The sequence below is a fragment of the Macaca thibetana genome, chromosome 10 (assembly GCF_024542745.1).
Source record: "Macaca thibetana thibetana isolate TM-01 chromosome 10, ASM2454274v1, whole genome shotgun sequence".
NCBI classification, from domain to species: domain Eukaryota; kingdom Metazoa; phylum Chordata; class Mammalia; order Primates; family Cercopithecidae; genus Macaca; species Macaca thibetana.
In genome coordinates this window covers 89,879,553-89,906,568 of record NC_065587.1, presented here as the reverse complement: position 1 = coordinate 89,906,568, position 27,016 = coordinate 89,879,553, and the positions used below count along the sequence as shown (strand labels likewise).

Genomic DNA, 27,016 nt, shown 5'->3' with positions numbered 1-27,016 from the left:
AAGAATCTCCACTGAAAATCATCAAGGCCACTCTTTACCAGCCTCTAAAGGTTGAGGAGGAGGATGCACACTCCACCTCTTTCTCTGGAGCCAGAGACTTGGATATTCCCACAATGCCCCCAGTTTGCAGGGCAACCCCTGACCTTTGCCTTCTGGGAGTTCTCAGCCTTGGATGTTTCTGCTACAGGTCTGCTTCTTAATTGGCAGTCACAATCAGAGACACAGCATGCATGGGCATCTCTGCAGAAAGCATTTGCTGAGTTTCTAACCTGGAATCTGCCTGCTTGCATGTACACTCTGCAGCAAAGTGATTATTTTAAAAATGTGTCCACATTCAGTCCAAAGAGGGTGTCCACATGCTTACCAGGAGGAGGTTTTTTCAGACATGAAAACTAAGGCTCAAGGTTTATTTAAGAAGCTTTCCTCAGGACAGGTCCACAGACTCAGAAGTAAGTGAAACATGCACTGCTTCTTCATTAGATTTGGGGTGGGCTCCTTGAGCGCAGAGTGCACCACCACCTCCCATCCCTGCTACTTCTAACAACACTGTGAAGCTGCCCTATACCCTCCAGTCCACTTTCTGTTTTTCTCTGGGACTCAGATAAGTCCTTAGGATCAGAATGAGAGTAAGGGTAAAACATAACACACAGCCAAAGGATCTGACTACAATGACAGTGACAGCAAACACAGGCAGGAGCCCTTTGAGTATGGGGCAAGGGAAATGAATTTAGGGGTGCCTGACTATATAACCTAGAGTGTCATTTCATTTATGAACAAATTAATAAAAATGCATTAAGTACTAGGTTATTAATAGTACCATAATCCATAATTTCAGATACACATCCAAGGGATTACAACTTATATGTCAAATTTACTCATCTTTTTTTTGTTTGTTTTTTGAGACAGGGTCTAGCTCTGTCACCCAGGCTGGAGTGCAGTGGTGTGACCTTAGCTCACTGCAACCTCTGCCTCCTGGGTTCAAGCCATTCTCCTACCTCAGCCTCCTGAGTAGCTGAAGCACCTGTCACCATGTCTAGCTAATTTTTGTATTTTTAGTAGAGACAGGGTTTCATCATATTGGCCAGGCTGGTCTTAAACTCATGACCTCAGGTGATCCGCCTGCCTTGGCCTCCCAAAGTGCTGGGATTACAGGTGTGAGCCACAGTGCCCAGCCAAATTTACTTATCTTTTGCACTTGTCCAATTAACTACTGAAAATAACACTTACCAGAAACAGATGTGTGGAGTCACTTTCCAAAGTATGTGTGTCATTTATCTAGCTGAAAGGCTCTGAGCAAGGTGTTACTCTCCTGGGGACTCATTTGTAAAATAGGAGTGTTGAATACATTCTTTCTAATATCCCTCTGGATTCAAATTCCATGACTCAAATGTGAAGAAGGTCATGGAAAGCAAACAGTTAAGAGTTTGCAAGTGATGACAATCTCCATCAGGACAGAGGCCCTGTTTTATAACTCAATAAACTACAATGTCTTATGTTCAAATCACCCCTACCACCACAATGGCTGGCTCTCCTAGGGGGCTTTTCACTGTCAGGCACTGTGCTGGGCACTTAACATGTAGTGGCTCACCAAATCCTCAAAACCACCAAAATAACTGAATTTTGCCGCAACTGACTTTAACCACTAATATTATCTAGGAAATAGCTCTCCAAATACAGCTAAGTCTGATGGACCGTAAGTATGTCCCTCAAAAATATCTGTCTGAAAAAGACATTTTTTGTTTATTTTTTAGATAGAGTCTTGCTCTGTTGCCCAGTGCAGTGGTGTGATCATAGCTTGCTGCAGCCTCAAACTTCTGGGCTCAAGTGATCCTCTTGCCTTATTAGCCTCTTAAGTAGCTAGTAGTATAGGAACATGCTAAAACGTGTGTTAATTTTTAAATTTTTTGTAAAAACAGTGTCTTGCTATATTGCCCAGGCTGGTCTTGGGACTCCTGGCCTCAAGCACCTCTCTCACCATAGCCTCCCAAAATGCTGGGATTACAGGCATGAGCCACTGTGCCTGGCTGAAGAAGACATCCTTGAGATAACCAGGAAATCTGAATATGGACTGGGAATTACATGCTATTTAGAAATCACTGTTCATTCTGCTAGGTGAAATTATGGCATGGTGGCTAAGAAAGTCAATGTGGATTTCCTTCTGTATTAATCCATTTACTCTCACAAAGGAAAGTGAGGTAACTTATGCTTTAAAAACTGGTGTAATGAAAGGAAAACCACTGGAAATAATAGATGTACAATAACAAAGCACAAAAAAACAAAATTACAATTAAAACAAAATCCTAGATTGAAGGAACTATAACTAAGCTTAAAATTTAGCTTTCCTGACTGCGCATGGTGGCTCACACCTGTAATCCCAACTCTTCGAGAGACCAAGGCAGGTGGATAGCTTGAGTCCAGGAGTTTGAAACCAGCCTGAGCAACATGGCAAAACCCTCTCTCTACAAAAAAATACAAAAATTAGCTGAGCCTGGTGGTGTGCACCTGTAGTCTCAGCTACTTGGGAGGCTGAGGTGGGAAGATTGCTTGAGACTGGTAGGTTGAGGCTTCAGTAAGCCATCATGCCACTGTACTCCAGCCTGGGAGACAGAGCAAGACCCTGTCTCAAAAATAATAAATAAACAAACAAACAAATAAATAAAATTTAGCATTCCTGGGATTTATAATCCTTTCAGTAAAGTAACTAAAAATCCCCCAACATTCTGGTGAGGGAAAGCAGCCCAGTACAACACTGCCCATTGAATGACAAAGACACTAGTAGTCGTGGGGAAGAGAAGGAATTTGGGTGTGTCTTCCCAGGGTCACTGATGACAAGTCACTATCATGACATGCTTGGCAGAATCCAGGGCCTGGGAGGGCCACTGCCGTGCTGGCCAGCACATGTCTAGGACACAACAAAAGGGCTTTTCCACATGTCCGTTTGCCAAGGATAAAAAAAGTACTAGCTCATTCTGTCCTGGTGACAGCTCGTTACAGAGCAAACTCCAGAAACCTTCAAAAAGAATAACCACCCTTCCCTGAACACAGCCCTGCCCGCCACTTTGGGCCCCTGGACACTGCCATCTGCTCTTACTTACCTGACAAGTGTGACACAGAAGCATCTGCCTTTTGAAACCTGTTTTCAGTTTGATTTGTATTATCCTGAAGGGTAGCCTTCTTCAGCAACTGGTAGGCTTCTGTTTCTATTGATTAAAGAAAAACACAGAAATACCACATTTTTTACTGCCCAGAAAGCAGCTTTTAAAATTCTTCCTATGAGATGAACACTTCTCAAATGCATGCAAATTATTATTTTTTGAACTGTCACGTTTTAGACATTCTAAAAATAAAAACAATTTAGTTGAAACCAGGTTTCAAGACTCAAAGACAAGTTGTATGAGTTTATTTGAGGCAGCCAAATTCTAGTCTGTGGGTCTGTGGATAGGTTCACCATCACAGTAAAACAGTTTCACTTCCTCTGGGCCTTGTAGAGGAAAGAACCAGAATGAACCAGAAAAGAAAGCAAGCCTTCCTAGGTTGCCAGGTCACTCAGAAACTCTCTTTGCTCTGGCTCTTGGGCTCTCACACTCAAGTGCAGGGGCTCTGGGAGAGGGCTGGGGGAATGGGGAGAGGGTCAGGAAGGGTGGTGACAGCTGGATGAGTTCAGAGTCCCACAGCTGAGGAAATCTAACCAAGTCTTGCCACGGGGAAGGAGCGAGAACGGGTTTGCAGAGAGCAAAGCCAGGCGTCCACAGGGATCAGCGGCAGCCTGCACATGCTCATGTTCATAGGATGCTCTTGGCCATGCAGTGCTTCTAATGGCATCTGCTATAAGTGAAATTGGGGAAGACTGTTGGGAAAAACAGTAAACAAAAATACATAAAGAACCTGAGTGACACAACCTTCCCCATTACTCTAAATTTCAAGAGCACCCAGATGAAATGCAGGATGAAGAATCAGAGTTTCAGCACAAACATAACAAAACAGCATCCATGTCTACATCTTCAACGTAACACAAAAGGAGTCCCACTGTCAATGCCAGGGGCTGGCAACAGGTTGGATTCCTGCTTTCGCTGGCTTCATTTAAGGACTTAACCATGAGACCCTATTACTGGATTAAAACTACCATCACACTGAAGAATAAAAATACAACTTACCTTGCCCTACTGAAAATCAGTCAAGATAAAAATGAGTACTTAAAATGAACATTATACTTTGGAATATTAAATACTATATAATTAAAATACATACAGATCAGGGATTCTTTGCTCTGAAGATAATAAATTCTAAGGCAACACTTTTTTAACATTGCTGGATTGTGAAATCAGTTTAGGTCATTGAAACCAGTATTTTGAAAAATCTAATAAAGAAAACGTCAGAAACAGTGCATACAGAGGGGAAAGTGCTGTTTTGTGTAATGTGTGTGTGTGGGGGGCGGGGGGGGGGCTGGGGTGAAAGTGTTTCCTGGTGAGGCTGGTCGCACTGTCCTAGGATGGCTCCAATGGGATGGTGCCGTGATGCCCTTCGGCTAATCCTAATATCCGTGTTACTTCAAATACACTGTAAGGTAACTGTGAAAGAGGGACAATATTAATAAAATCAAAGACAGAGTGTCTGAATTTCTAAAGGTAAGAAATCAGTGTAAAAGAGGTAAAAATGCCCTGTTTTGTTTTTATTTTATAAAAATCACCCAAAAAGTTTTTCAGGATACAACTCCAGATCTTAATGACCCCATGTTATTTCTACATTCAATTAAACTTATTTCGTCAAGGAAAAGAGAGCAAAGATGGGAACTTTAAAAAAAAAAGGAGCAGCTTCTTGATAAACAAAGCCTCCTGGCCACTGGAAGCTGGAGCTGTGCACTGCAAATTCATTTCTCCATTGTCGGAAGGCAAATCACTTGACTCCAGTGAGACGGCGCTCCTGCTTCTCAGAAACCAGGAAAACGTGTCACTGGCAATCAGAAGGGGATTTCTGTGAGAAGTATCAAGCTAGTAGTCCTGAGGTAATTTCATATTTGGGGGCGATTAAGCATTCTGCCCAAACAGAAGAAAGGCTGATAGTATTACTGGTTTGAGGTTAGCAAGGGAGGAAACTGCCAATGTGAAGTGAAATCACTTCTAGCAACAAGGCACCATTCTGATACTCTGGAAAAGACGAGCCCTTTCTATGCTCCACACTTTCCATCTGGTCCCCCTCCCTTCCTTCCTGAAGAGTGCGAGCTCAGGAGCTTTTGGCTAACCACCCATCCTGAGATGGCTCACTCTCCTGCTCCATTCAACCAGAGCCCACCACTTCCCAATCACCTCACTGGTGTTTCATCCTTAAGCCTCTGTGGCCCTTCTCCAAGCAGAGTCACCGAAGCCCACCTGGGCAGTTTTTATTTGGGATGCAGCTGCCCTGACCTGAGTCATAAAGGACTGGCAAGATCAGGCTGAGGACTGCTGGGCACATGTCTCACCCCCAATCCCAGTGCGCACTCTCTCCAATGGTTTAAAGGCAAAGTGAAGTTTAAAAGGTACAAAGATGAAGTGCATTCACCTAGAGGAATGACACTCACTGAGGCAGGACCACAGATGTCAAAGCAGGAGAGGGCAGAGAGCCTAGCACTGTTGCCGCCCAACCGAGGATCAGATGCACCAGAGCTGGAGTCGCTCTCCCTATGCATCACCCCCCTATTTAGTCAGAATTGTTGCACAAAACTATTTATGAAAGTCTGAGAGATGATCTACATAGGAAAAACAAAATTAATAAGGGTTGGTTAAAACAAATTAGAAGTGGTTAAAGGATACATAGTCTGCATAGAACAAGGTCGGAGTAGGGAAGGAAAGTTCAGGTATTGCAAACAGACTGGACAGGATGGGCATTGCGGATGCAGATGCCTCTGGGGCCAAGCAAGTACCTCCAAGAAGTGACTATGGCCAGGCAGGAACAGCAGGAAGCGCCTGCCCTGTAGCAGGCAAGGAGGCACATGACTTGTCCATAGAGCACAGCTGCTCCTTGGCTCCAGCCAATTGCTGCCTGGTGGGAAGGTGGGCCTGGTCTTGCCAGACTTCTGCCTTTTCTTTCTTCTTTTTAAAAATAAAACACTGCACAGACAAAACAGAACATATTTGTAGCCTCGAAACTAGATGGTAGTGAGCAACTTTTTGTGTTCACTGAAAGTGGTACAAGAACACTTAGGGAAAAACTGCAGCCAAATAATACAAGCTAGATATCAGGAAAAGCTTTCTTGTTGAAAGGGTTGTTGGAACATGTTATCCAGGGAGGATGCATCAGCTGTATGAAGACTTTTAAGGGGCTGTCTGTATCAAATAGACCAGGTTTCAGACCCTGGAGGCAAGAGTGTATTTTTTTTTAGGAGTTCTCAAACAAATCAGACATCCTCCTGAAACAGCCCAGAAGACTTGGCCGGGACGCTAGTTTCATGAAGCAAGAGTGTAAAGCTATGGATGTGAGGTTTGTGGTAATTCAGGCCCAGGATTTTTTAGAAGAAACACAGTGATGAACCAAGCAGTTAAAAGCTCCATTTTGTTGCTGCTCTGCAAATTTATAGTTATTAAATGAATGAACAAATAAAGGAGCAAAAGTAACGAATCAAGAAGTTCAAGTTAGTCTGTTACAAACAAGGTAGGGACAAAGTCAATATATTTCCAAGGGAAAAAGATTTTTGTTTTCTCAGCTGCAAGTAAACTGTAAGTCTGAAAATTTGAGGATTGGGTGTTTGCTTTAATGGTTTCACTTTCTAGCCTGACTTAGAAATCCAGGGAAACACTTCCTCCCATTAGTAAAGTTAAACTCTCAGAAAATACTGAGTAGTGAAAATGTTTAATTAGACAAACATTTCTAAAGAATACAATCATTTTCAGATGGAATGTTCTGATACACACAGAAACAAACACGCATGCTCAAGCTTTCAGTTCTGAATCTTTGTTCAAGCATTGATTATATGTTCAAATCTGTGTCAAGACTTAGTTTCAAAAGTAGAAAATATAGTAGTTCAAAATGTAAGGCAAGGCAAGGAGGGGCATCCCATGCAGTCTACAGCTCCAGAAGGTGAAAATCTATCCTTGTCTATTAACTCTTGACTGATGACATGAGATAAATGTATTTTCCCTTACTTTGTTACATAAGCTGCCTGAACCCAATCATCTATCTTTCTGCAAAGTGCTGAAGGATCGCTGAGACTGTTTTTTTTTTTTTTCTTTTTTATATGCGTTTTGTGTCTGGAAAATAGAAACAGCTACAGAAAGAAAGTGAAAACATGCTGAATAAAGAGGTGGGAGAGAGATGATGCTGAGGAGAGGAGAAAGAAAAAGCCTCAACTTCTTATCTGTTTTCCTCTTTTATATGCAAATGTACACCTGCTAAAATACTTCTAAATCTACAAATAAAAAGAAAATATCTGATGAACAAGTGCTTTTAACACCCCATTACAAGAGCCAGACAAACACATGGTTCACCAGTCTCTAAGGGGTGTCTTGGAGGCAGGGAATCTGCCCATTGCTTTTGCAGAAATCCTTAATGAAAAAAAGAGTTGGGCTCGGAGAAAAAATAACAAAGGGAGATGCAAACAATACTATCACTACGGCTAAAAAACCGACCTTGAACTGACAGAGAACTGGGCATGTTTGAGTAAGGAAGGATAATTGCTATTTCTATATGAAGTTAAAACAAAATCTGAAAAATATTCTCTGTCCACTGAGTTTCTCAGTATTGTTACTTTTCACATATTTCTACACCTACATGTTTTTTCAAATTGTACTACGTGTGTTGCTGACACTGCAAACTCGGTCATTTTTGCAAAATAAAATAAAAATTGTGAGATATGTTTCTTAAGTTACTTCAAAAGATAAATATTAACACTGAGAATCCAGAAATCATTTGCCTAGTAATCTACTTAAATAAAAATAAGGGCCGGGCGGGGTGGCTCACGCCTGTAATCCCAGCACTTAGGGAGGCTGAGGCAGGTGGATCACTTGAGGTCGGGAGTTCGAGACCAGCCTGACCAAAATGGAGAAACTGTAACTACACCATTGCATGGTGGCACATGTCTGTAGTCCCAGCTACTTGGCAGGCTGAGGCAGCAGAAAAGCTTGAACCCGGGAGGCGGAGGTTGCGGTGAGCCAAGATCGTGCCATTGCACTCTAGCCTGGGCAACAAGAATGAAACTCCATCTCAAAAAAAATAAATAAATAATAAGGAAATAGGGCCGGGCACAGTGGCTCACACCTGTAATCCCAGCACTTTCGGAGGCTGAGATGGGTGGATCACTTGAGGTCAGGAGTTTAAGACCAGCCTGACCAAGATGGTGAAACCCTGTCTCTACTATAAATACAAAAATATAAAAATTAGCTGGGCACAGTGGCAGGCACCTGTAATCCCAGCTACTCAGGAGGTTGAGGCACGAGAATCACTTGAACCTGGGAGGTGGAGATTGCAGTGAGCCGAGATCACATCACTGAACTCCAGCCTGGGTAAGAGAGCAAGACTCTGTCTCTGAAAAAAAAAAAAAAAGAGAGAGAGAGAGAGAGAGAAAATAGGATATGGCTGCTTTCGCAATTCTGAAAATACAAAAAAAAGGATTTTTTTTTTTAAAGGCAGGAAGATACACAAGTTTGGGTCCATAACCAGAATCACTTTTCATGTCCCGACTTTCTGCAATCAACTCCACTCCACCTGTATAGACCTGGGCCTGCAAATTCCATTGTCAAGGTTGCTCTCTGCACTCTCCGGAAGAGGGCCGATGCATGAGAAGAGACCCACCTAATTCACATGAGTTGTCTGGCACTGCTTCAGAAAATAGAGATTTATGTCATAGTCCTAATTTCTATGGGTCAACTCAACAATTAAACCTGAAAACAAATTCCAGGCTTGAAACTGACCTTTAACTGACATTCCCCAAATGAGCTGAAACACTTTTGCTTGCCATTTAACACTGTTCAGTCGTGAGAGGTGAATTTTCAACTCTCAACCTCATGACACCTTTAGCTTTTCAACTTGAGTAATCCTGGTCAGAAAGCTGTATTTTATTGATATAAATAGCTTTTTAAAAAACAGTATATTTTAGCCCTTTGTACGCAATGATTTATTTAATGAGAGAAATTAGAAATGGCAATATTATCTTTACCATTATTTATGATAGGTGCAGGAATAATTACTATAGAAGATGAACTGGATGCTAAAAATGTAAAATATGAAGAAGTCCATCCTCATTCCCTGTAGTTGGTTGAATAGTGTTGTTCCCCTCAACCCGACAAACTCATGTCCTCCCAGAACCTCAGAATGTGACCTTATTTGGAAATAGGTTCTTTACAGACATATTAGTTAAGGTTCCCGAGATGAAATCATTCTGCATTTACCGTGGGCCCTAAATCCCAGTTCTGATGTTCTTCTAAGAACAGCAGACACAAAGACACAGAAGAGAAGGCCAAGTGAAGACAGAGGCAGAGACGGGGCTTATACTCCCACAAGCCAGGAGCCACCAGCTAGTGCCTTCAGAGGCAAGGGCCCTGCTGATGCCTGGATTTCAGACTTCTAGCTCTCAGAACTGTGAGAGAGTGCATTTCTGTTGTTTTAAGTTTGTGATTCTTTGTTACAACAGCCCTAGGAAAATAATACACTCCAACCCCTGATTTTATTAAAATATTTAAAGCTCGATTTCGTCTTTCAGAGCCTTCTGTGTAAAATAAGGGTGCTTCACAACAGGACCTATAAGGGTTCTTTTGAACTGAGACGCCTGCTCCATAGTTCTCAAACCTAAGAAGTTACCTGGATGTGTTACAAAGTACTTATGCCTGGGTGCCACTCGCAGAGGTTCAGAAATAATTGCACAAGGGTGTGGCTGGGGCATGGGTATGTTCTAAAACTCTACATGGGATTCTACCATGAGCCACTGGGGAGAATTTCTCCTGGCATTTATGAGTTCATCTCCTTGAAGGTAGAAGCATCCAGTCCAGAAGATCCATCAGAAAGATACCTTTCATCCTTTAATGACCAGGTTAAATAAACAGCACTGTCCTGCAATATAATGAGGACTGTTTTGCTATGGCAAGTAGCAGGGAGCAGGCTCCATGGGTGAAGCCCCAGCAGGCTGAGCCCTGGCACAGAGACAGGGCCATGTGGACTTTCAATGGACAATCCAGCAACATATGGCGGTTCCCCTGGTTTGGCACAAGCTGGGGGTTTCCTGTCCCAGGCACAACCGGTAACATGTCTCGACTGATTCTTGTCAGGAAAGTGCTTCTGGGGCAGGACAGGTGAAGCACATTCTCGGTAAAGCTCAGTAGTAGCGGTGTTATGCCACTGTGCTTTGGGAGCCCAAAGTCATCACTGCAGTCTTTCCTCCCAGGATAAATCCAGTCACCAGTGACAACCTAGCCACTGTATCTTTCCAGCCCTTTTCCGAATTGATGTAAAACTCAAGCAATCACATTTTGGGAAGCACTGCCTAGAACTCCAAGTGGCACCCTCCAAATCTAAGCTGACCTCCTGGAAAGATTCTAAATGGATGTCTTAGGAAATATGCAAGGAAATATTACCTTGCATATTTCAGCTTGCCAAAGAATATCCATGAGGAATGGCACAGTCAGGCAACCACTTTCAACACAGCTTGACCAAGAGAATTGGTGTCAAAAGAACGACAGGCTGAATGGACATTCTTAGAGGCTTAATCCTCTTGAGATAAAAGCTGAGAGCCCTTTTCACATGGAGCTTAAGGAGACTAGTTTTGCCAGGATGGGCACGTGGGGTGGGAAAAGTACTGGTGGAATGAATGATTGAAAGAGATAGTATTCTGTCCTGAATCAACAAGCATTTAAGAAAATTCCTTAATATCCCCATTTTTATTCATTTGACAAATTAAGTGCCCACTTTGTGCCAGATACTGTGCTAGGTTCTGTATTTTTATGACATTTAGCATAGCTGCATCATCTGCTAAAATTAAAACTCACTTAATGCTGAAAGGTAAATTTAGTGTGAATACAAACAAAATTGTCAATGTGGGAAATTTTCACTTTGGGGATATAAGTAGTTCAAAAGGCAGACTTTCTCTCCCAATCTAGATAAGCATCACTTTGCTCATGGCCTGAGTGTTTCAGGCAAACTAACCTGTATGTTAGGTCAGGAAGTATTTCAGGGAAACCGACCTCCCAGCAGCCCAGCTGGGCTCAGGTTTGCCCCACTTTATAAAAGGCCTACCTCTTGGGATGAGCTGCATTTGAAAATCCTTGCATGCTGCCCACCTCTCCAGGCCTAACCCAAGTGAAAGGAAAGGCAAGCTTTGTTTATCATTGCTCTCAGAAGCAGCTTTGCAAAGCCCATCTTCTGTTATGATGTACACTGATGTTTAATTGATCCGGACATCTTGATGCAGTTGTCTTTTTGGTAAAATAAAAGAGGCAGGGTAGGCCGGGCGTGGTGGCTCACACCTGTAATCCCAGCACTTTGGGAGGCCAAGGTGGATGGATATCTTGAGGCTAGGATTCAAAACCAGCCTGGCCAACAGGGCAAAACTGTCTCTATTAAGAATACAAATTTAGCCGGGCATGGTGGAACGTGCCTGTAATCCCAGCTACTCAGGAGGCTGTGGCACGAGAATCGCTTGAACCTGGGAGGCAGAGGTTGCACTGAGCCGAGATCGTGCCACTGCACTGAGCCTGTCTCAAAGATCGTGCCACTGCACTCCAGCCTTTGGGTGAGGAGGGCGGATCACAAGGTCAGGAGATCGAGACCACGGTGAAACCCCGTCTCTACTCTGTCTCAAAACAAAAAATTAAATGGCGGGCGCCTGTAGTCCCAGCTACTCAGGAGGCTGAGGCAGGAGAATGGCGTAAACCCAGGAGGCGGAGCTTGCAAATGAATTAACTCCAGCCTGTCTCAAAAAAAAAAAAAAAAAAAAAAAAAAAAAATAAATAATAAAAAAATAAAATAAAATAATAAAATAAATAAAAGAGGCAGGGCAGTGAAACGGAAGGAGTTCAAGGGCCCAAATCCCAAAGTCTAAGTTTAATTCAAGATCTAACACACTAGCAACATGGCCTTGAGCAGGACACCTTTCTAAGTTTCTCTTTGACCACTTGCAGGGTGAGTACAATGTTTACCCTATAAGACTGTTGTGAAGGTTAGAGATGAGGGAGGCTCAGTGAGGGCAGGGATCCCATCTTTTGTGGTTCCTGGTATCCCAGGATTCAGCCCATGTAAAAGTATTAATTAATTAATATAATTAAGGATTTTATATATAATTATATGATATATAATATATATTGTATCAATACATCTAATTATATAGTACTTATTATATACAGAAAACCATACATTTATAGATACAAAAATTCATCTTTGATTTCCACCTGGATTCTTCAGTGAACAACAACTAGACTAATAAAAGGGGTAGAATATATTCACAACAACAGATCATACAGGCTATGGAATACTGACTCTGTGTTTGTGGGTGGGGCATCGGTGTGTGCCCAGGAGGGTTTGTATGTAAATCTAAACACAGAAAACTCGCATGCTCCATAATAATGATTAACAAAGCAGATGCCTTCAAAGTGACAGCAGACTCTTTAAGGAGGAGCCTCAGCCAAGATGACCTCCATTTTGGGGTGATAAGCAAATGAGAAAGGGAAATGAGATGAGAATGCTGGCACACTGGATTCTATTAGCACAGAGGAAGAAGCACAGTCCCTTGGCATTAGAAGGAATGTCAGGGGTCACAGAGGCAATAATTCCTTCCACGATGCCTCTTTTAGAGAGCCACAGGGCCAGGCAAGGTGGCTCATGCCTACAATCCCAGAACTTTGGAAGGCCAAAGCGGGCAGACTGCTTGAGCTCGGGAGTTTGAGACCAGCCTGGGAAACATGGTGAAACCCCATCCTATAACAAATATAAAAATTAGCCAGGCATGGTGACACACGCCTGTAGTCCCAGCTACTTGGGAGGCTGAGGAAGGAAGATCACTTGAGCCCAGGAGACAGAGGCTGCAACAAGCTGTGAGCACAACAATGTACTCCAGCCTGGGCGACAGAGCAAGACCCTGACCCTGTCTCAAAAAAAAAAAAAGTCATGGTTCCTGCCATGGTTCAAGCACTCACACCTGGAAGATACTGAACTTGGTTTTGCTGAAATGAAGAGCTAGAAAGTTGTTTTGTTACTGAGCTACGCTCTATAATTAAGCTCGATAAATATTCTGCCTGGTATATGGCAGCTCCTCAAATATTTAAAAAACTACTGTGCCCTTCTCAGGCTAAACATCCCCAGGACCCCCTCATTCTGATAAAGATATGACTTCACAGCTTCCCACCCCCAACCTCCCGTGACTTCCCAGATTTCACCTCAGCCATGTCTTCTCTTATACTTCTCTTATACTTCTTCTGAAATGGCTGAAAAGCAAATAAAGACACACAGAAGGATCCCACACTGAAGAATAGCACTTCTGGGCACCTAAAGTTACTACTGTAACCTTCTCATCAATTCAAGGAACAGCTGTAACAAACAGCTGTCAGTCATAACATCTGGGTGTAGTTACACTAAAGCAGCCCACAGTTTCCTTATAAAGCAATCTCACGTACAAGAGAGCTTCCCACAAAATGAAACCACAGAAAAATGTTGAAGATAATTTTAGTGTATTGAGGAAACTGGTGCCCCCATTGGACTCACTGCTTTCAAAAGTGTTCCACATATATGTGTGTATGTTTCACAAAGCATGTTCCACAGAACATTAATTCTGTTGGCTGTTAACAGGAAAAATTCCATTTTCAAATAAACGATAAGTTATCTGAAACTCTAGGATCACAATTTTAAAAATTCCTTTGCTGAAAGTCTTCTCCAAGCCTTCACTATGTTTCTATGCATTATGCATACTGCAGAGAGAGAGAAGGATCATGCAGGGCTTGGCAACAAAATATGTATTAATTGATGTATTTTCTGGGTGGAGCACTGCAAATAACACATTTTGGAAAATGCTGCATTAGCTCATCAATACTTGTGGGGCAGCACACACATCAGGGGAGGTCTGCCACCTGGTGATCAGGTGCCCGGCAACGTCTTCCACTGTGAGCAAGTAAGGGTTACTAAGGGCACACAGGTCCCCCCAGGCAGAGATGTCTGGGCCTTGACCAATGAGATCTTCAGGAATACTTCAGCAGCTATTTCGGATATTTCTCTATGGATTTTCTCATGGGACTAAGTGGAAGTTGGAAAAGTATCATCAAACTCTTCTTGAGATTCCTTTTTGATAAGGTAACCATCCTTCTGGATTTGAATCTCAATTGTGTTCTCAAGTGGCAATTTCTTGCAGAAACTAACGTAGCAGTACTACCGGGAAGCACTGTCTTGCAGGCATTGCAGCAGCACTGTACTTGTGTGGGTCTTGGTTCCAAGTGGCTACCACAACTCAAGGAAGGTATGCAGGTCCACAAGAACAGACTGAAAGTGTCCACTCTTCCGGGGGCTCATCTCACAATGGCACTTTCTGTGATGCTGCATCCCCATTCTCTCTACTTCTGTTCTTCTTTGAGTTTGCTTTGTGAGGCTCCTCATAGCTGGTTTGGAAATGCTGGGGCTTGTGGGGGCCAGCACAGAAGACCAAGAACACTAATAATGTTCACATGAATGTTATTATATATCACAGATAAAACTGAGTGTCTAGTATCTGCTTGGCACTTTCACAAATGATTTCATTTAAACTTTAAGACAATCCTATTGGGCAGTATGTCTGCTTTCCCAATACAGAGACTCAGAGAGGGTAGAGAAACAGAGCAAGGCGTAAAAGAGCTGACACTGAAGGCTGGTTCCAAAGCCCCAGTCCAATTGCTACATTTCCTTACCCTTCAGGGGACAGTCTCTGGAATATTTCTTTTCTTTGAAATATTCTAGAAGGAATGCAGCCCATACAAACACAACCAGCATGTACTCAGACAAACAGGACACTCCAACAAAACTATTAAAAAGAGGCAGACAGACTCTATCTTAAATTAAACTACGTACTTGCTTTACTCTAACAAATGCAAAATCTCCAAACAGTTATGCCAAAGTCACAAACATTTAATAAAGGGATGATGGTCAAGAACTTAAGAGATCAAAGTAGCAGCAATGATGGATAAAGCAACAGTATTAGTAGTGCCAAGGTGCGTGAGGCCCTCAAACATGAATTTCATGGGAGGTCCCTGGGTGGGGAGAGTACACTGGCAAGGACAGAACAGTAACACCTTAACAAAGTATATGGCTTTGCTAAGTTTTTAAAAAAATTTCCAAAGTTTTTTTTTTTAATGCCTAATATTTTGGCACAAAATAGGTACAACGTTTTTTTTTTTTTTTTTAACTGCCAACTATTGATGGATCAATGGCAGGTTGTTGGAATTACAATTTCTTTTAAAATCTTTTTCTTTTTTTTTGAGACAGAGTCTCGCTCTGTCCCCCAGGCTACAGTGCAGTGGCGCAATCTCTGCTCACTGCAAGCTCCGCCTCCTGGGTTCCCGCCACTCTCTTGCCTCAGCCTCCCAAGTAGCTGGGACTACAGGTGCCCGCCACCACGCCCGGCTAATTTTTTGTATTTTTAGTAGATATGGAGTTTCACCATGTTAGCCAGGATGGTCTCGATCTCCTGACCTTGTAATCCACCCACCTCGGCTTCCCAAAGTGCTGGGATTACAGGCGTGAGCCACTGCACCCGGCCTTTCTTTTAAAGTCTTAATGGCAAATAACCCAGGTTGCTTCTAGCCATATTGCACTTCTTTCTGCATAAGGGAGGATTTGAAACCCTGGTACTTAATTATCCATTTTCTTATAAAGAAAGTATATAACAAAATACATTTGCATTAACTTTGGGGAGAGTCAACTACTCCCAGCAAGGGATGATTGTAAAGAATACTGAAAAGAGAAGAAAGAATGAACAACAAGGTAATTTCCTGGTTTCTCCTCAATAATCCTTTATAATTTTAACTGAAATAAATTCAGAGGCCATTAGATACTTCTCTATCCAAAAGTAAATGCAAGGGAAAAGTATCCAAATGACTTCTTGGTTATCTGTAGTTTGGGATCATCTACATTTCTATTAATAAAAATAACAGGGAGTCATACCAGAGTTTTCAGAAAATGCAGACTAAAAACACAATAAACATATCATTGGGGAAAATGTTTAAAATAAAAAAACTCTGCATTTTAGAGTAAAATATTATCTGAATGCATAAATATATACAATAATTGCTCTACCATAAACTCCTTTTTCAAAACCAGAGTTCATCACAAAAACATGAGTTTAAAAAATTAATCATGCCAGGAATTGCACTGCCATAAAAGCAGGCCATTCTTTTCTGCTTATAAACAACAACAAAACTACCACATATGCACATGCATGCCTCAGTACCTTGGTGCAATGGTGTATTTACTTGTATAAATATTTAAAGTCAGACCTTTGAATTTATAATGAAGTAGTACACCACTTTACAAAATAAGGTACTAGTAAATTCAGATGTATGACAAATAGAACTCTGTACAGAATACTAATTGCTGCTGTTGCTATTCTAAAAAGAAAAAAAAAAATATCATTCAGATTCCACCTAAACAAGCCTAATACATGTGCCGAAATCTTAATAGATCAAGATGAAGCCTGATTGGTGCAATTTTTAAATTATCAGACAGGCTTTGTAACTGAGGCAAACACAAGCTTCCTATCTGGCATTTTTTTTTTTATTATCTGCTTATTTTAATATACATATTCAATTACCACAGGAAAGAAAGAGTAAAATCAGAAACATCTATAGTTTGCTATGTAATGACTGGGTGTTCCCCAGGGAGATGGACCTTTTCACACAGACGCAGGTGCTGAAAGGGTACATGATGGAGGATGTTACAGGTGTAAATACATAACATGGTGATAAAGAATTCAATAGACACGGTGATTTTCCACCTTAGTTTATGTTAACAAAAGTATATACGTTCTGCTCTTAGGATTAATCTCCTGCTCCAGCATGCAGTAGCTGAATACATGTGCTCTTAGTGGGGTCCACAAACCACTGACCCAAAATGTTCTGATTATATAATAATGTTAAATCTTGTGTCTGAAACTCTTAGGCAACCATAGCTTTACCTGTGATTGGGATATCTGCAGCCATGTTTTCTTTCTTGCTCTTGTCTCCACAGCCATTTGAAACTTCTAAAAATTGAATGCATAATAATAAAAATGTATTTCAAAGTTAAGGAATAGATCCTTTGGGTGTTTAACTGCCATTACTTTTTTTTTTTTTTTTTTTTTTTTTTGAGACGGAGTCTTGCTCTGTCGCCCGGGCTGGAGTGCAGTGGCCTGATCTCAGCTCACTGCAAGCTCCGCCTCCCGGGTTTACGCCATTCTCCTGCCTCAGCCTCCCGAGTAGCTGGGACTACAGGCGCCCGCCACCTCGCCCAGCTACTTTTTGTTTTTGTATTTTTTAGTAGAGACGGGGTTTTACCGTGTTAGCCAGGATGGTCTCGATCTCCTGACCTCGTGATCCGCCCGTCTCGGCCTCCCAAAGTGCTGGGATTACAGGCTTGAGCCACCGTGCCCGGCCAATTGCCATTACTTTTATGTTCAATTTTTTTTTTTTTTTGGTTAATGTATTTCTTGTCTGAAATAATACTGTTCCTAAAAGGAAATCTATTCTAAAATTAAGGTATCTCATAAATAAAAATTTAAAAATTAAATTAAGGTGCCACTATGTTGCTTTCACGCAAAATAATTAGGCCTGACATCTATCAAATTTGGGTGGGACATAAAATAAGTGAGTCTCACATCCTGCACATGTACATCAACTCGAGCAATTCCTGAGGAATTCGTAACTGTCTTGGAAAACCATTAAAGCAGTTAAATGGCATGTCTTAGCAGTAGTGCTAAAATAATCACAGTTTCTGGGTGCTCAAAATTGGTTATTAAATTTGGGGGGCATAAATTCATTGATTCTTAATCAACTGTTTAGACACTGGTAAGGTTCTATTATAATTAAAAGGAATGTTTACAATTATGAGTAAATTCTATTAAGTGATATCAACAACTTCACAGTACTTTATGGAATCATCTTCATCTTTGTGGGATCAAAATCATCTACTGCCAAGCAATTAGTTTTGTTAAGATTTCATAACTTCTGAATACGTATTTTATTAGAAATAAATTCCCTAGAACGACAGACTTACAGTTAGATTTCCCATTCTTGTTAGACTAAAGGAGAACATAAGTATTTATTGGAAGGTGGTATAAAACAAATAATACATTATGCATATTAAAATCAGAGGTATTCACTAGTCAGTGATATTCTACAGGTATACCTTGAGAAAGATGATGATGACCCTGAATGCCTTTTTGCTATGGACACACACTTCAACAATAGTTACCTTGTTCCCTTGTAGGAACGTTGTTGAGCCATACAGCAGATTTGGCTTCCTTTATTCCACTATTGTCATTCAGAATAGACGGCAAGCTGCAAGATGATTCACTACTGTGAATAGCTGACCTATGGCCACACTCTTCTGTAGGGGCTTTTCTCAATAATGCTGTTGCCTACAGTGTTTCAAAAAAAGCACAAAGAAATAAAAACAAACTGTAGCCACATTCCTCTTGGACTCAAAGACATAGCCTTCAAATATAATTTTAAGTTAAGCTTTACTTAGGATTTGTTTCCTATATTTAAATGAAATTAAAATGTCAAGATAAAATAACACCAGGTTATTTTCTATTATAATCTAATTCTTTACAAGTTATCCTCAAAATAATACACTTTTTGAGGGCTGAATCTTACGTAATGCAGAAATGTTCTTCTGCTTGTTAAGTATGTATATGAAACCTGACCACCTCTGTTAATCTGGGCAGGTTTATCCTCCCTTTGATATATACAAAAGGCAGAGAGCCTCAGACCTCCTTTCTGAAGGAAAAAATTATTCTTTCATTACATGAATCCTATTTTCTAGGCATGCCAGACAGAATTACTTTGAACTGAGAAAAAGATCTGGAAAGATGTGACCCTGCCATATCCCCGTCCTCCTCAAAATGACCCATGAACTTCCCCTAAATAGGAAGATTGCAGAAAAATTTGTGGCTGAAGAGAATGCACTGAGCAGAAAGATAACTGCCCTTATTCTAAATTCCAGTCTTCAATCAAGTACTAAGATGGTCTACACTTTGCCTGTAAGTTGTCTGGGGATCTGGGGAAACTCACGTACCACACTGCCTATCTTTTCTCAAAGGCATTGTCTTACTTATAATACCTCATGTGTCCTGAGCAAGGAGGAAGACATAGGTTTTTATCAGAGCCAACTTTAGAGGTGGAGAAAAAGGGGCAATTCACAGGGCCTGGGTTACTAGCCATGTCTCTTGATTTTCAGGTCAGTACTTTCCCCTAAGAAATAGAAATATGCTGGCAACAAGAGTTAAACTTTTAGTAGGTAACCACTGGTCACATTATCCCGCTGCCAGACTGTATGTTTCTCTCATTTCCTATTGATAGGTGGCAATTTCCTTAGGTAGCTGGAGAGGAAACCTCGGTGGTGATGGTGACCCACAGGTAGCTGACAATGACAGTAAATACTGGGTAGTGTCCAACCCAATTGTGGGAAATGCCCATGAGTCTTTAAAATTAATATGAAGAGCAGAAATGGACAACGTTCATAGGTCATCATTAGCCAAGAGTGAAGTGGTAACAACGTAACTATCCAGTGAACAAGGTGGAAAAAATAACCTTCCTTGTGATTAACATGAAAGAAGGTGAAGACACTCTGACAGGGAAACTCACTAAAGCAGAGCATGGAAGGTCTGGCCTTGCATGTTTGGCATTTCAGACACTTTAAAGCAACCGCCTTTAGTCCTGACATCCCTGCAGGGTTCTTGCCTTCTGCCCTCCCTAGTACTGGCTGACCTCCTGGACCCATGGTCTACCCTAGGAGCTGGAGTAGCTGATTAGGGGGATTTAAGGAGTTCTAGTCCCCCTGGCCAAAGAACTTGGTGTCAAGTTAGCCTTGCAGCCAGGACCTTTCTGTGGTGCAGTTCTAGTGACCAGGGGCTTTTCCTCTATTTCTAGAAACTAGTCCCTGGATTTCACTCCACTGTGATAACTCTGTCGGGATGACTTGCTCAGTATTCCCATTTCTGCAGAGTAGGGGGAAGGCATACGGTCCTGCCCTTGAAGGCCAGGCCAAGGTTGATTCCCATCACTGCCCCCATCCCAACTGCCTACACAGATCACTGCACTGCACCTGTTTCTGGAATCTACTACAAACATCTTTCTACTGAGTCCTTGTATGCTTGACAAGAATACCACCATTGCCAACAGTTCTGCGCTGAGCCCTCTTTTCCACGGTGAGGTAAATAATGTGGTGGGCACACTGCACTGCTAGTTTAATTTACTTTGTACACAGACACTCCTTAAGTTTATGAAGGAGTTACATCCAATAAACCCACAAGTCGAAAAAATTGTAAGTCAGAAATGTATTTAACACACTTAACCTACTGAACATCACAGTTTAGCTTTGCCTGCCTTAAACTGCTCAGAACACTTACATTAGCCTACAGATGGCTAAAATCATTTAACACAAAGCCTATTTTATAATAAAATGTTGATTTTCACATGTAATTTGTTGGATACTGTACTAAAAAAGAAAGATAGAAGTGCTGTATAGGTACTTGCAGTATGGTTTCCACTGAATGCCTATCACTTTCGCACCACTATAAAATCAAAAAAATGTAAGTCGAACCATTGGAAGTCAGGGACTATCTGTATTTTATCCCATTTATCTTCACTACTCAATACTTATCTCCAGGATTTCCGTTACTTTTTTGATAGAAATGTTTACAAAACAACCTATCTTTTAAGATAATTCCACAGATAATTTCTCAAAGATGATAAGCAGGGATGAAGACAAAAGTTAGTCTCAGACAAGGAGAGACAAGGATAGATCATGGATTTCTAGTCAAAAACAACTTTGTTTTGAGACAGTCTCGCTCTCTTGCCCAGGCTGGAGTGCAGTAGTGGGATCTTGGCTCACTGCAACCTCCACCTCCCAGGTTCAAGTGATTCTTGTGCCTCAGCCTCCCAAGTAGCTGGGATTACAGGCGTGTGTCACCACATCAGGCTAATTTTTGTATTTTTAGTAGAGGCGGGGTTTCACCATGTTGGCCAGGCTGGTCTCGAACTCCTGTCCTCAGGTGATCTGTATTCCTTGGCCTCCCAAAGTGCTGGGATTATAGGCGTGAACCACTGCGCCTGGCAAACACAACTTCTGCAGTCAGGAAAACATCTGTAATACATTTTCAAGATGTACTGCTTGCAGATGTTCCAGAAAAGTGTATTTCTAAGGAAACCTCCAATTTGAAGGAGTTTGCAGTCTGAGACTGATGACACTAACACATAGAGAAGCTCAGAGAACAGTTAACAGGTTGCTTTATTACATCTCATGCTGGGACTAAATGGGTTCTGCAAATTGGAGCTAATTCTCTGAAAAAATTTCACTAGACAACAATTTTACCACAGGCTTTCTGATAGTGCTTATGAATGAACTATGCATGGGTTTCAACTTACCTGTTACTAATAAAGGCTCTCTTTTTGGAGCCCAGAAGAGAAAACTAGAGATTGTTTCATTGTTCTCAGCAGTCTGAAGCCTAAGTCAGTACCAACAAACCATCTCTTCACTTTTCAGCCTTCCCAGGAGCCAGGAGAAAGGGCTTGGAAATTAAATGCCAGGGCACACACTATTTGTGGAATGACTGATGTTGATACTTCCATATTTCAGACATTATGGCAGATAAACCGTTCTATGAATTATACCTACAGTACTATTCCTTTATTAGCCCAGTTCTACTAGAAGTTTCCTCCGTGTTCAGTTTAAATATTAATCTTGCTATGTCTAGAACCCCAAGAATCATCTAGGCTGACTCTTAAATTATATCAAAAAACTTAACGGTTGTGATATTCAAATGTATAAACAGACAGATGTAAGATATTAATAGAAAAGACATTGTGTCCAAAACACCATTAAGAAAATTAAAAGACAAAAATTAAATTGCTAAAAAGATAGTAACAAAATCTCCAAATTTATATTTAAAAAGTTTTTGCAAGTCAATAAGAAAAAATATTACTAACCTAATAGAAAAATGAGCAAAGAACATGAGCTGGCAGATTATGATAAAAGAAATACAAATAGCTAATAAATAGGTAGAGAAAAAGTTCGACCTCAATTGTAACGAAAAGATCAAACGAACAAAAAAAAATTGGATGTCATTTTCATCTCTCAAATTGGTGCCCCTAAAAAAAAAAGTTGATAGTATCTAGTTTCATAAAGAACTCAGAGAAATGTTATTTTCATCCATTACTGGTAACTCTGATGACCCTTCCAGAGTGAGATCTGGCCATGCATAGCAAAAGCCTGAAAGATATACCCACCTTTTGACCTAGTAATTCTACATCTAGGAATTCATTCTAAGAAAATATTATAGATATTTGTAAAATCTGAATTGCACAGATATTCTCTGAAACTTTTTTACTAGAGGAAAAATTAGAAACAAATGTTGAACAACAGGTAAATGACTGAAGTGACAGTGGACAGGGGACCTCTGTAAAGCCATTTGAAATGATATAAATAGAACATGTAATGGTATGAAAGAGTTCACTTTGCAGCAAATGGGGGTAAAAAAACCACAAGGTTATGTATACAAATAATGCAACCTATGTTTTTCAATGTATTAATTATTACTATTATTTTTTAAAACAGAGTCTCGCTCTGTCACCCAGGCTGGAGTGCAGTGGTGCGATCTCAGCTCACTGCAACCTCTGCCTCCCAGGTTCAAGCAATGCTTGTGCCTAAGCCTCCCAAGTAGCTGGCATTACAGGTGTGTGCTATTACACCTGGCTAATTTTTCTATTTTTAGTAAAGATGGGCTTTTACCATGTTGGTCAGGCTGGTCTTTAACTCCTGACCTCAGGTGATCCACCAACCTCAGCCTCCCATATCAATATATTAAATATTAAAAAACATACACCATAATGTTAACAGGTTATATATAAATAGTAGAATAGTAGGATAAAGGCCAGTTTTCTTTTTGTTTATCTTACTATTTCAAGATTTTTTTTTAATGCTTGTTTTTAAAAGAAAACATATGCTAGCTCTAAAGAAATCCAATTTCTGCTGTTGGTGGTACCAATACAAAGAGAAAATGAATGTAAATGCATCTGATAAAATTAAATTCCCTTCTATATGCAAACCAGTGCTACTAACACAGACACAGAAAAGCAAAAGAATTAAAAATCATGGATACGGACAGCAGATGATATTTTCCCCTAGTATGCAGATTTAACTGACTCTTCCTCAAGGTTCAAGAATATTCCTCTTGGACAATGGAAGTAACTTCTTGGTGTTTAAATAGAAATGCAAGCATCAACACTTAAGTTCTACATTAAAGGGAATGAAGGGATTTTACCTGTATAGCAATTTTTTTTTTTAAATGGGAAGATACTCATATGACCCAGCAAATGAGTCTTCAGGAGATAAGAACAAGAAAACAGTCCAGCATTTGGGGAAAGCATCTTCCTGGTGAATAAAACTGGTTTGTGTGTATGGTGGGGGGCAGGACCCAATCTACTCTATGAGTGTCACCAGCAGATTGCTCTGCTATGACAAAGTTCTCCAGGGCGGAAATAGATATCACTTGGGAGAAAACTAATATTAAGGCACCTTGTATTTTAATGAAGTACCCAACTCATCTTTTTCTCCACAAAAAGTAATTACAAATTTTTCTGATTTAAAAGCAGGCAGTTCAATTATGTAATTGCCTAATAGGTTATGTGGGCACTGTGGACCTTATCTGGTCTCCAGGGAACATAATCTGCGTTTCTGCGGCTTTGATAATGTATTTACTCAAGAGAAGGGATTGACTCAGGCTGACAGCACAGGGAACCACAGGTAAACATCATTTACATGCGGCTGTTTAATTAGCCATTTACCCAAGAGATCAAAGTAAATATTTCTGAGCTTCATTAGACTCTTAACCAAGTAGTTTCTAGTAGAGCTTTTTTAAATTTTGAAAATCACTTACTTTTAAGATTTTATCTAAAGAGAGAGATTTAACCCATAGTATTTACTAAATGTGTAGATGGTTTCAATACACAGAAACAACTCAAAGAAAGACACTTTAGTTTACTAATCAGAAAAGGATGACATGTAAACCAAAACAGTTTTAGGACTCACAAAAGCATTTTGTCCTTCAGTTCACAAGGTGTGCCCCGCCTGCATCATTTTGGTAATATTGTTCTTTGGGACTGTTCTTCAGTCTCAAATAATATTGTTCTTCACTCACAACTTAACTGGATGGGAAATTACCTGTTTACTTCCTTTTTTTTTTTTTTTTGAGTCTTGCTCTGTCACCCAGGCTGGAGTGCAGAGGTGCAATCTCTGCTCACTGCAAGCTCCGCCTCCCAGGTTCACACCACTCTCCTGTCTCAGCCTCCTCAGTAGCTGGGACTACAGGTGCCTGCCACCACACCCAGCTAATTTTTTGCATTTTTAGTACAGACGAGGTTTCACCGTGTTAGCTAAGATGGTCTCGATCTCCTGACCTCATGATGCACCCACCTCAGCCTCCCAAAGTGCTGGGATTACAGGTGTGAGCCACCGCGTCCGGCCTACTTCCATTTTTAAGGATAGATTTTGTCATTAATCTATTGGTAATTTTTACGATTGTCCCTAAAATGAGATCAGAATGATTTAAAAAGGAACAAAGATCTATTGGGGAAGCACAATATAATTTGATTCATTAGGTATTAATTGGAGAGCAACCCCTCCCATTATTGGAAAAATTGAGTAGATTGGTTGTTTAGGACTTGGACTATGTTTTCTAATATAAACAATATCATTAAAGAAAAAAAAAAAGATTAGATAGCAAAGGACAGCTGACCAACACTTATTTCACCCTTAAAATGCCTAAGATGTGATGTACTTGCAGTGAACAAGCATGGAAAATAATGTTGTTACAAGACAGTGCTAACTCAAAGGGACAATAAAACCCAAACAGTATCTTTCTTAAGATCTATGTTCATCAGCTGGGCATGGTGGCTCACACCTGTAATCTCAGCACTTTGGGAGACTGAGGGAGGGGCGTGGATCGCCCAAGGTCAGGAGTTCGAGACAGCCTGGCCAACATGGTGAAACCCTGTCTCTACTAAAAACACAAAAAATCAGCCGGGCATGGTGGCACATGCCTGTAGTCCCAGCTACTTGGGAGGCTGAGGAAGGAGAATCACTTGAACCCCGGAGGCGTGAGCCTTGGTTGCAGCGAGCCGAGATCGCGCCACTGCACTCCAGCCTGGGCAACAGAGCGAGACTCTGTCTTGAAAAAACGAACAAACAAAAAAGGAAGCAAACGAAAAAGATCTACGTTCATCAGCAAAGAACGAACGGATCTAGGTTATCTTTGAAAAGGGGCATGAAATCTGTGAGAAGCATACAGGGGGCTGTATCTATCTTTGTAATAATTTATTTCTTCCCCCTAAGGAATAGGGGGGAGGGGGAGGGAAGGAAGTTTGAGAAGAGGGAAAAGAGAGAAAGAGCAGAAGAGAAGGAAGGTGGGTGAAGTGAGGAGAGCAAAGGAGGGAGAAGGGGGAGTACGAAGATGGGGGAAAGGAGGAAGAGGAGGAGGAGGGGGTCGGAAACAAATATGGTGCAACGGTAACAACACATGTGAATTTGGGTTGTGGGCATGGGATTAGTGGGTCTGTCCTATCACTGAATATATGTATGTTTGAAACGCTGTAAAAAAAAAAAGTCCTACTACTCTCTTAATTGCAGCGGCAAGGAAAGAGGGGTCTGAGGAGGACTGAAGGTGCTCTGGAAGGCTGGAGGGGGAATGCCAGAGGCTCTAGATGGCACAGCCACGTAGGCATGTGACTTCAAGACAGAGGCAGCAAAGCTTGACTCCAGAAGGTGCAGGTACATAATCCTTGAACTATGAGCATGACAATAATTTTAAAAACACCTTAAAAAGAACCAAAGCCAGATTATCCTATATTATATATAAAGATGAAAAAACATGATTTGAAATAAGACACATTCCCAAGATGCTCAACCTAGAAGGCTGTTTCCCTGAATGTGACTTTTCTAAGGAATGAGGAAGGAATATGCCAATGGACATGCTCTAAACTTGGGCTTCTGGTTCCTCCCCTCATAATTTCCTTGGGAACTTGCTCCATCCGTTTCCATGTTCTGTTCAGTATCTTCAAATTCTCTCTTGGCACCAGCTCCCAAGGCCTCTCCTTCCTCTTGCCTGAAACACTGCAGGGCTCCCTCCTTCAATGTCTCAGTCCGAAACCAAACATGAAATTCCCTAAGGCACTGCAGAACTCCTATCACAGCTCTGTTCAAAAAGCTCCAGTGGCTTTTCAAAAGCTACGAAACTAAACACAGTCTCCCTGGCCTGGTGTTGGATGCTGCACACCATGGCCAGCAACTGCTTCTTGTGCTCCTTCTCACCATCCCCAGACTTGAGTCCTCGCTTCAGCCTCAGGATGGCTCTGTTGCCTGAGTATGTGTTGGGTTTCCCAGTGTGCTCTCTGGCTCACAGCTGCCATTTCTTGTCGCCTCTGCCCCCTCCGCCAACTCATACCATCAAAAGCCTATCTTTTAAGGATCACCTCTCACACCCCTGTACTCCCTCTATCATGACCTCTGCCTTCCTTGCTTCTCCAGGAGTCTTGGCTTGGCTCTCTTTCCTGAAAGCCCATATTTTTGCCATTTTCTTATTACACGCATCCCATGATGTCACACCCCAGAAGGAAGGCGGGGGGCACATTTTATTTGTCTCTTTCCCTCCAATGGATCTGGGCTGATATCTGTGTACAGTAATGGATCGATAGGTATTTGCTGAATTGACATGAATGACTATACAGTATTTCTGAAGTATGGAGTGGAGATGAAAAACCAGAGTGTTATAAGACGCTTTGAAATTTCTTGGAAAATGAATTCCTACATAAAACATTCTGCAAAAGGCCTGAGGTCAGAAAGTTAAAAACCA

The 27,016-nt window shown here is 41.3% G+C and overlaps 1 protein-coding gene across 7 annotated transcripts in view; it reads right to left on the bottom strand.

Moving 5' to 3' along the window:
• KIZ (kizuna centrosomal protein) overlaps window positions 1–27,016 on the bottom strand; it is a 120,501-nt gene that overhangs the window by 14,306 nt on the left and 79,179 nt on the right. For 6 of the 7 annotated variants that reach the window (XM_050745440.1, XM_050745438.1, XM_050745434.1 and 3 more), the window contains 3 exons: window positions 18,361–18,526; window positions 17,087–17,152; window positions 3,096–3,200 (listed from right to left, as the gene is read on the bottom strand). In XM_050745440.1, coding sequence (XP_050601397.1) covers window positions 3,096–3,200; window positions 17,087–17,152; window positions 18,361–18,526 — 337 coding nt within the window. The remainder of the gene's footprint in view (window positions 1–3,095; window positions 3,201–17,086; window positions 17,153–18,360; window positions 18,527–27,016) is intronic. The other variant, XM_050745436.1, reaches the window with a different exon arrangement.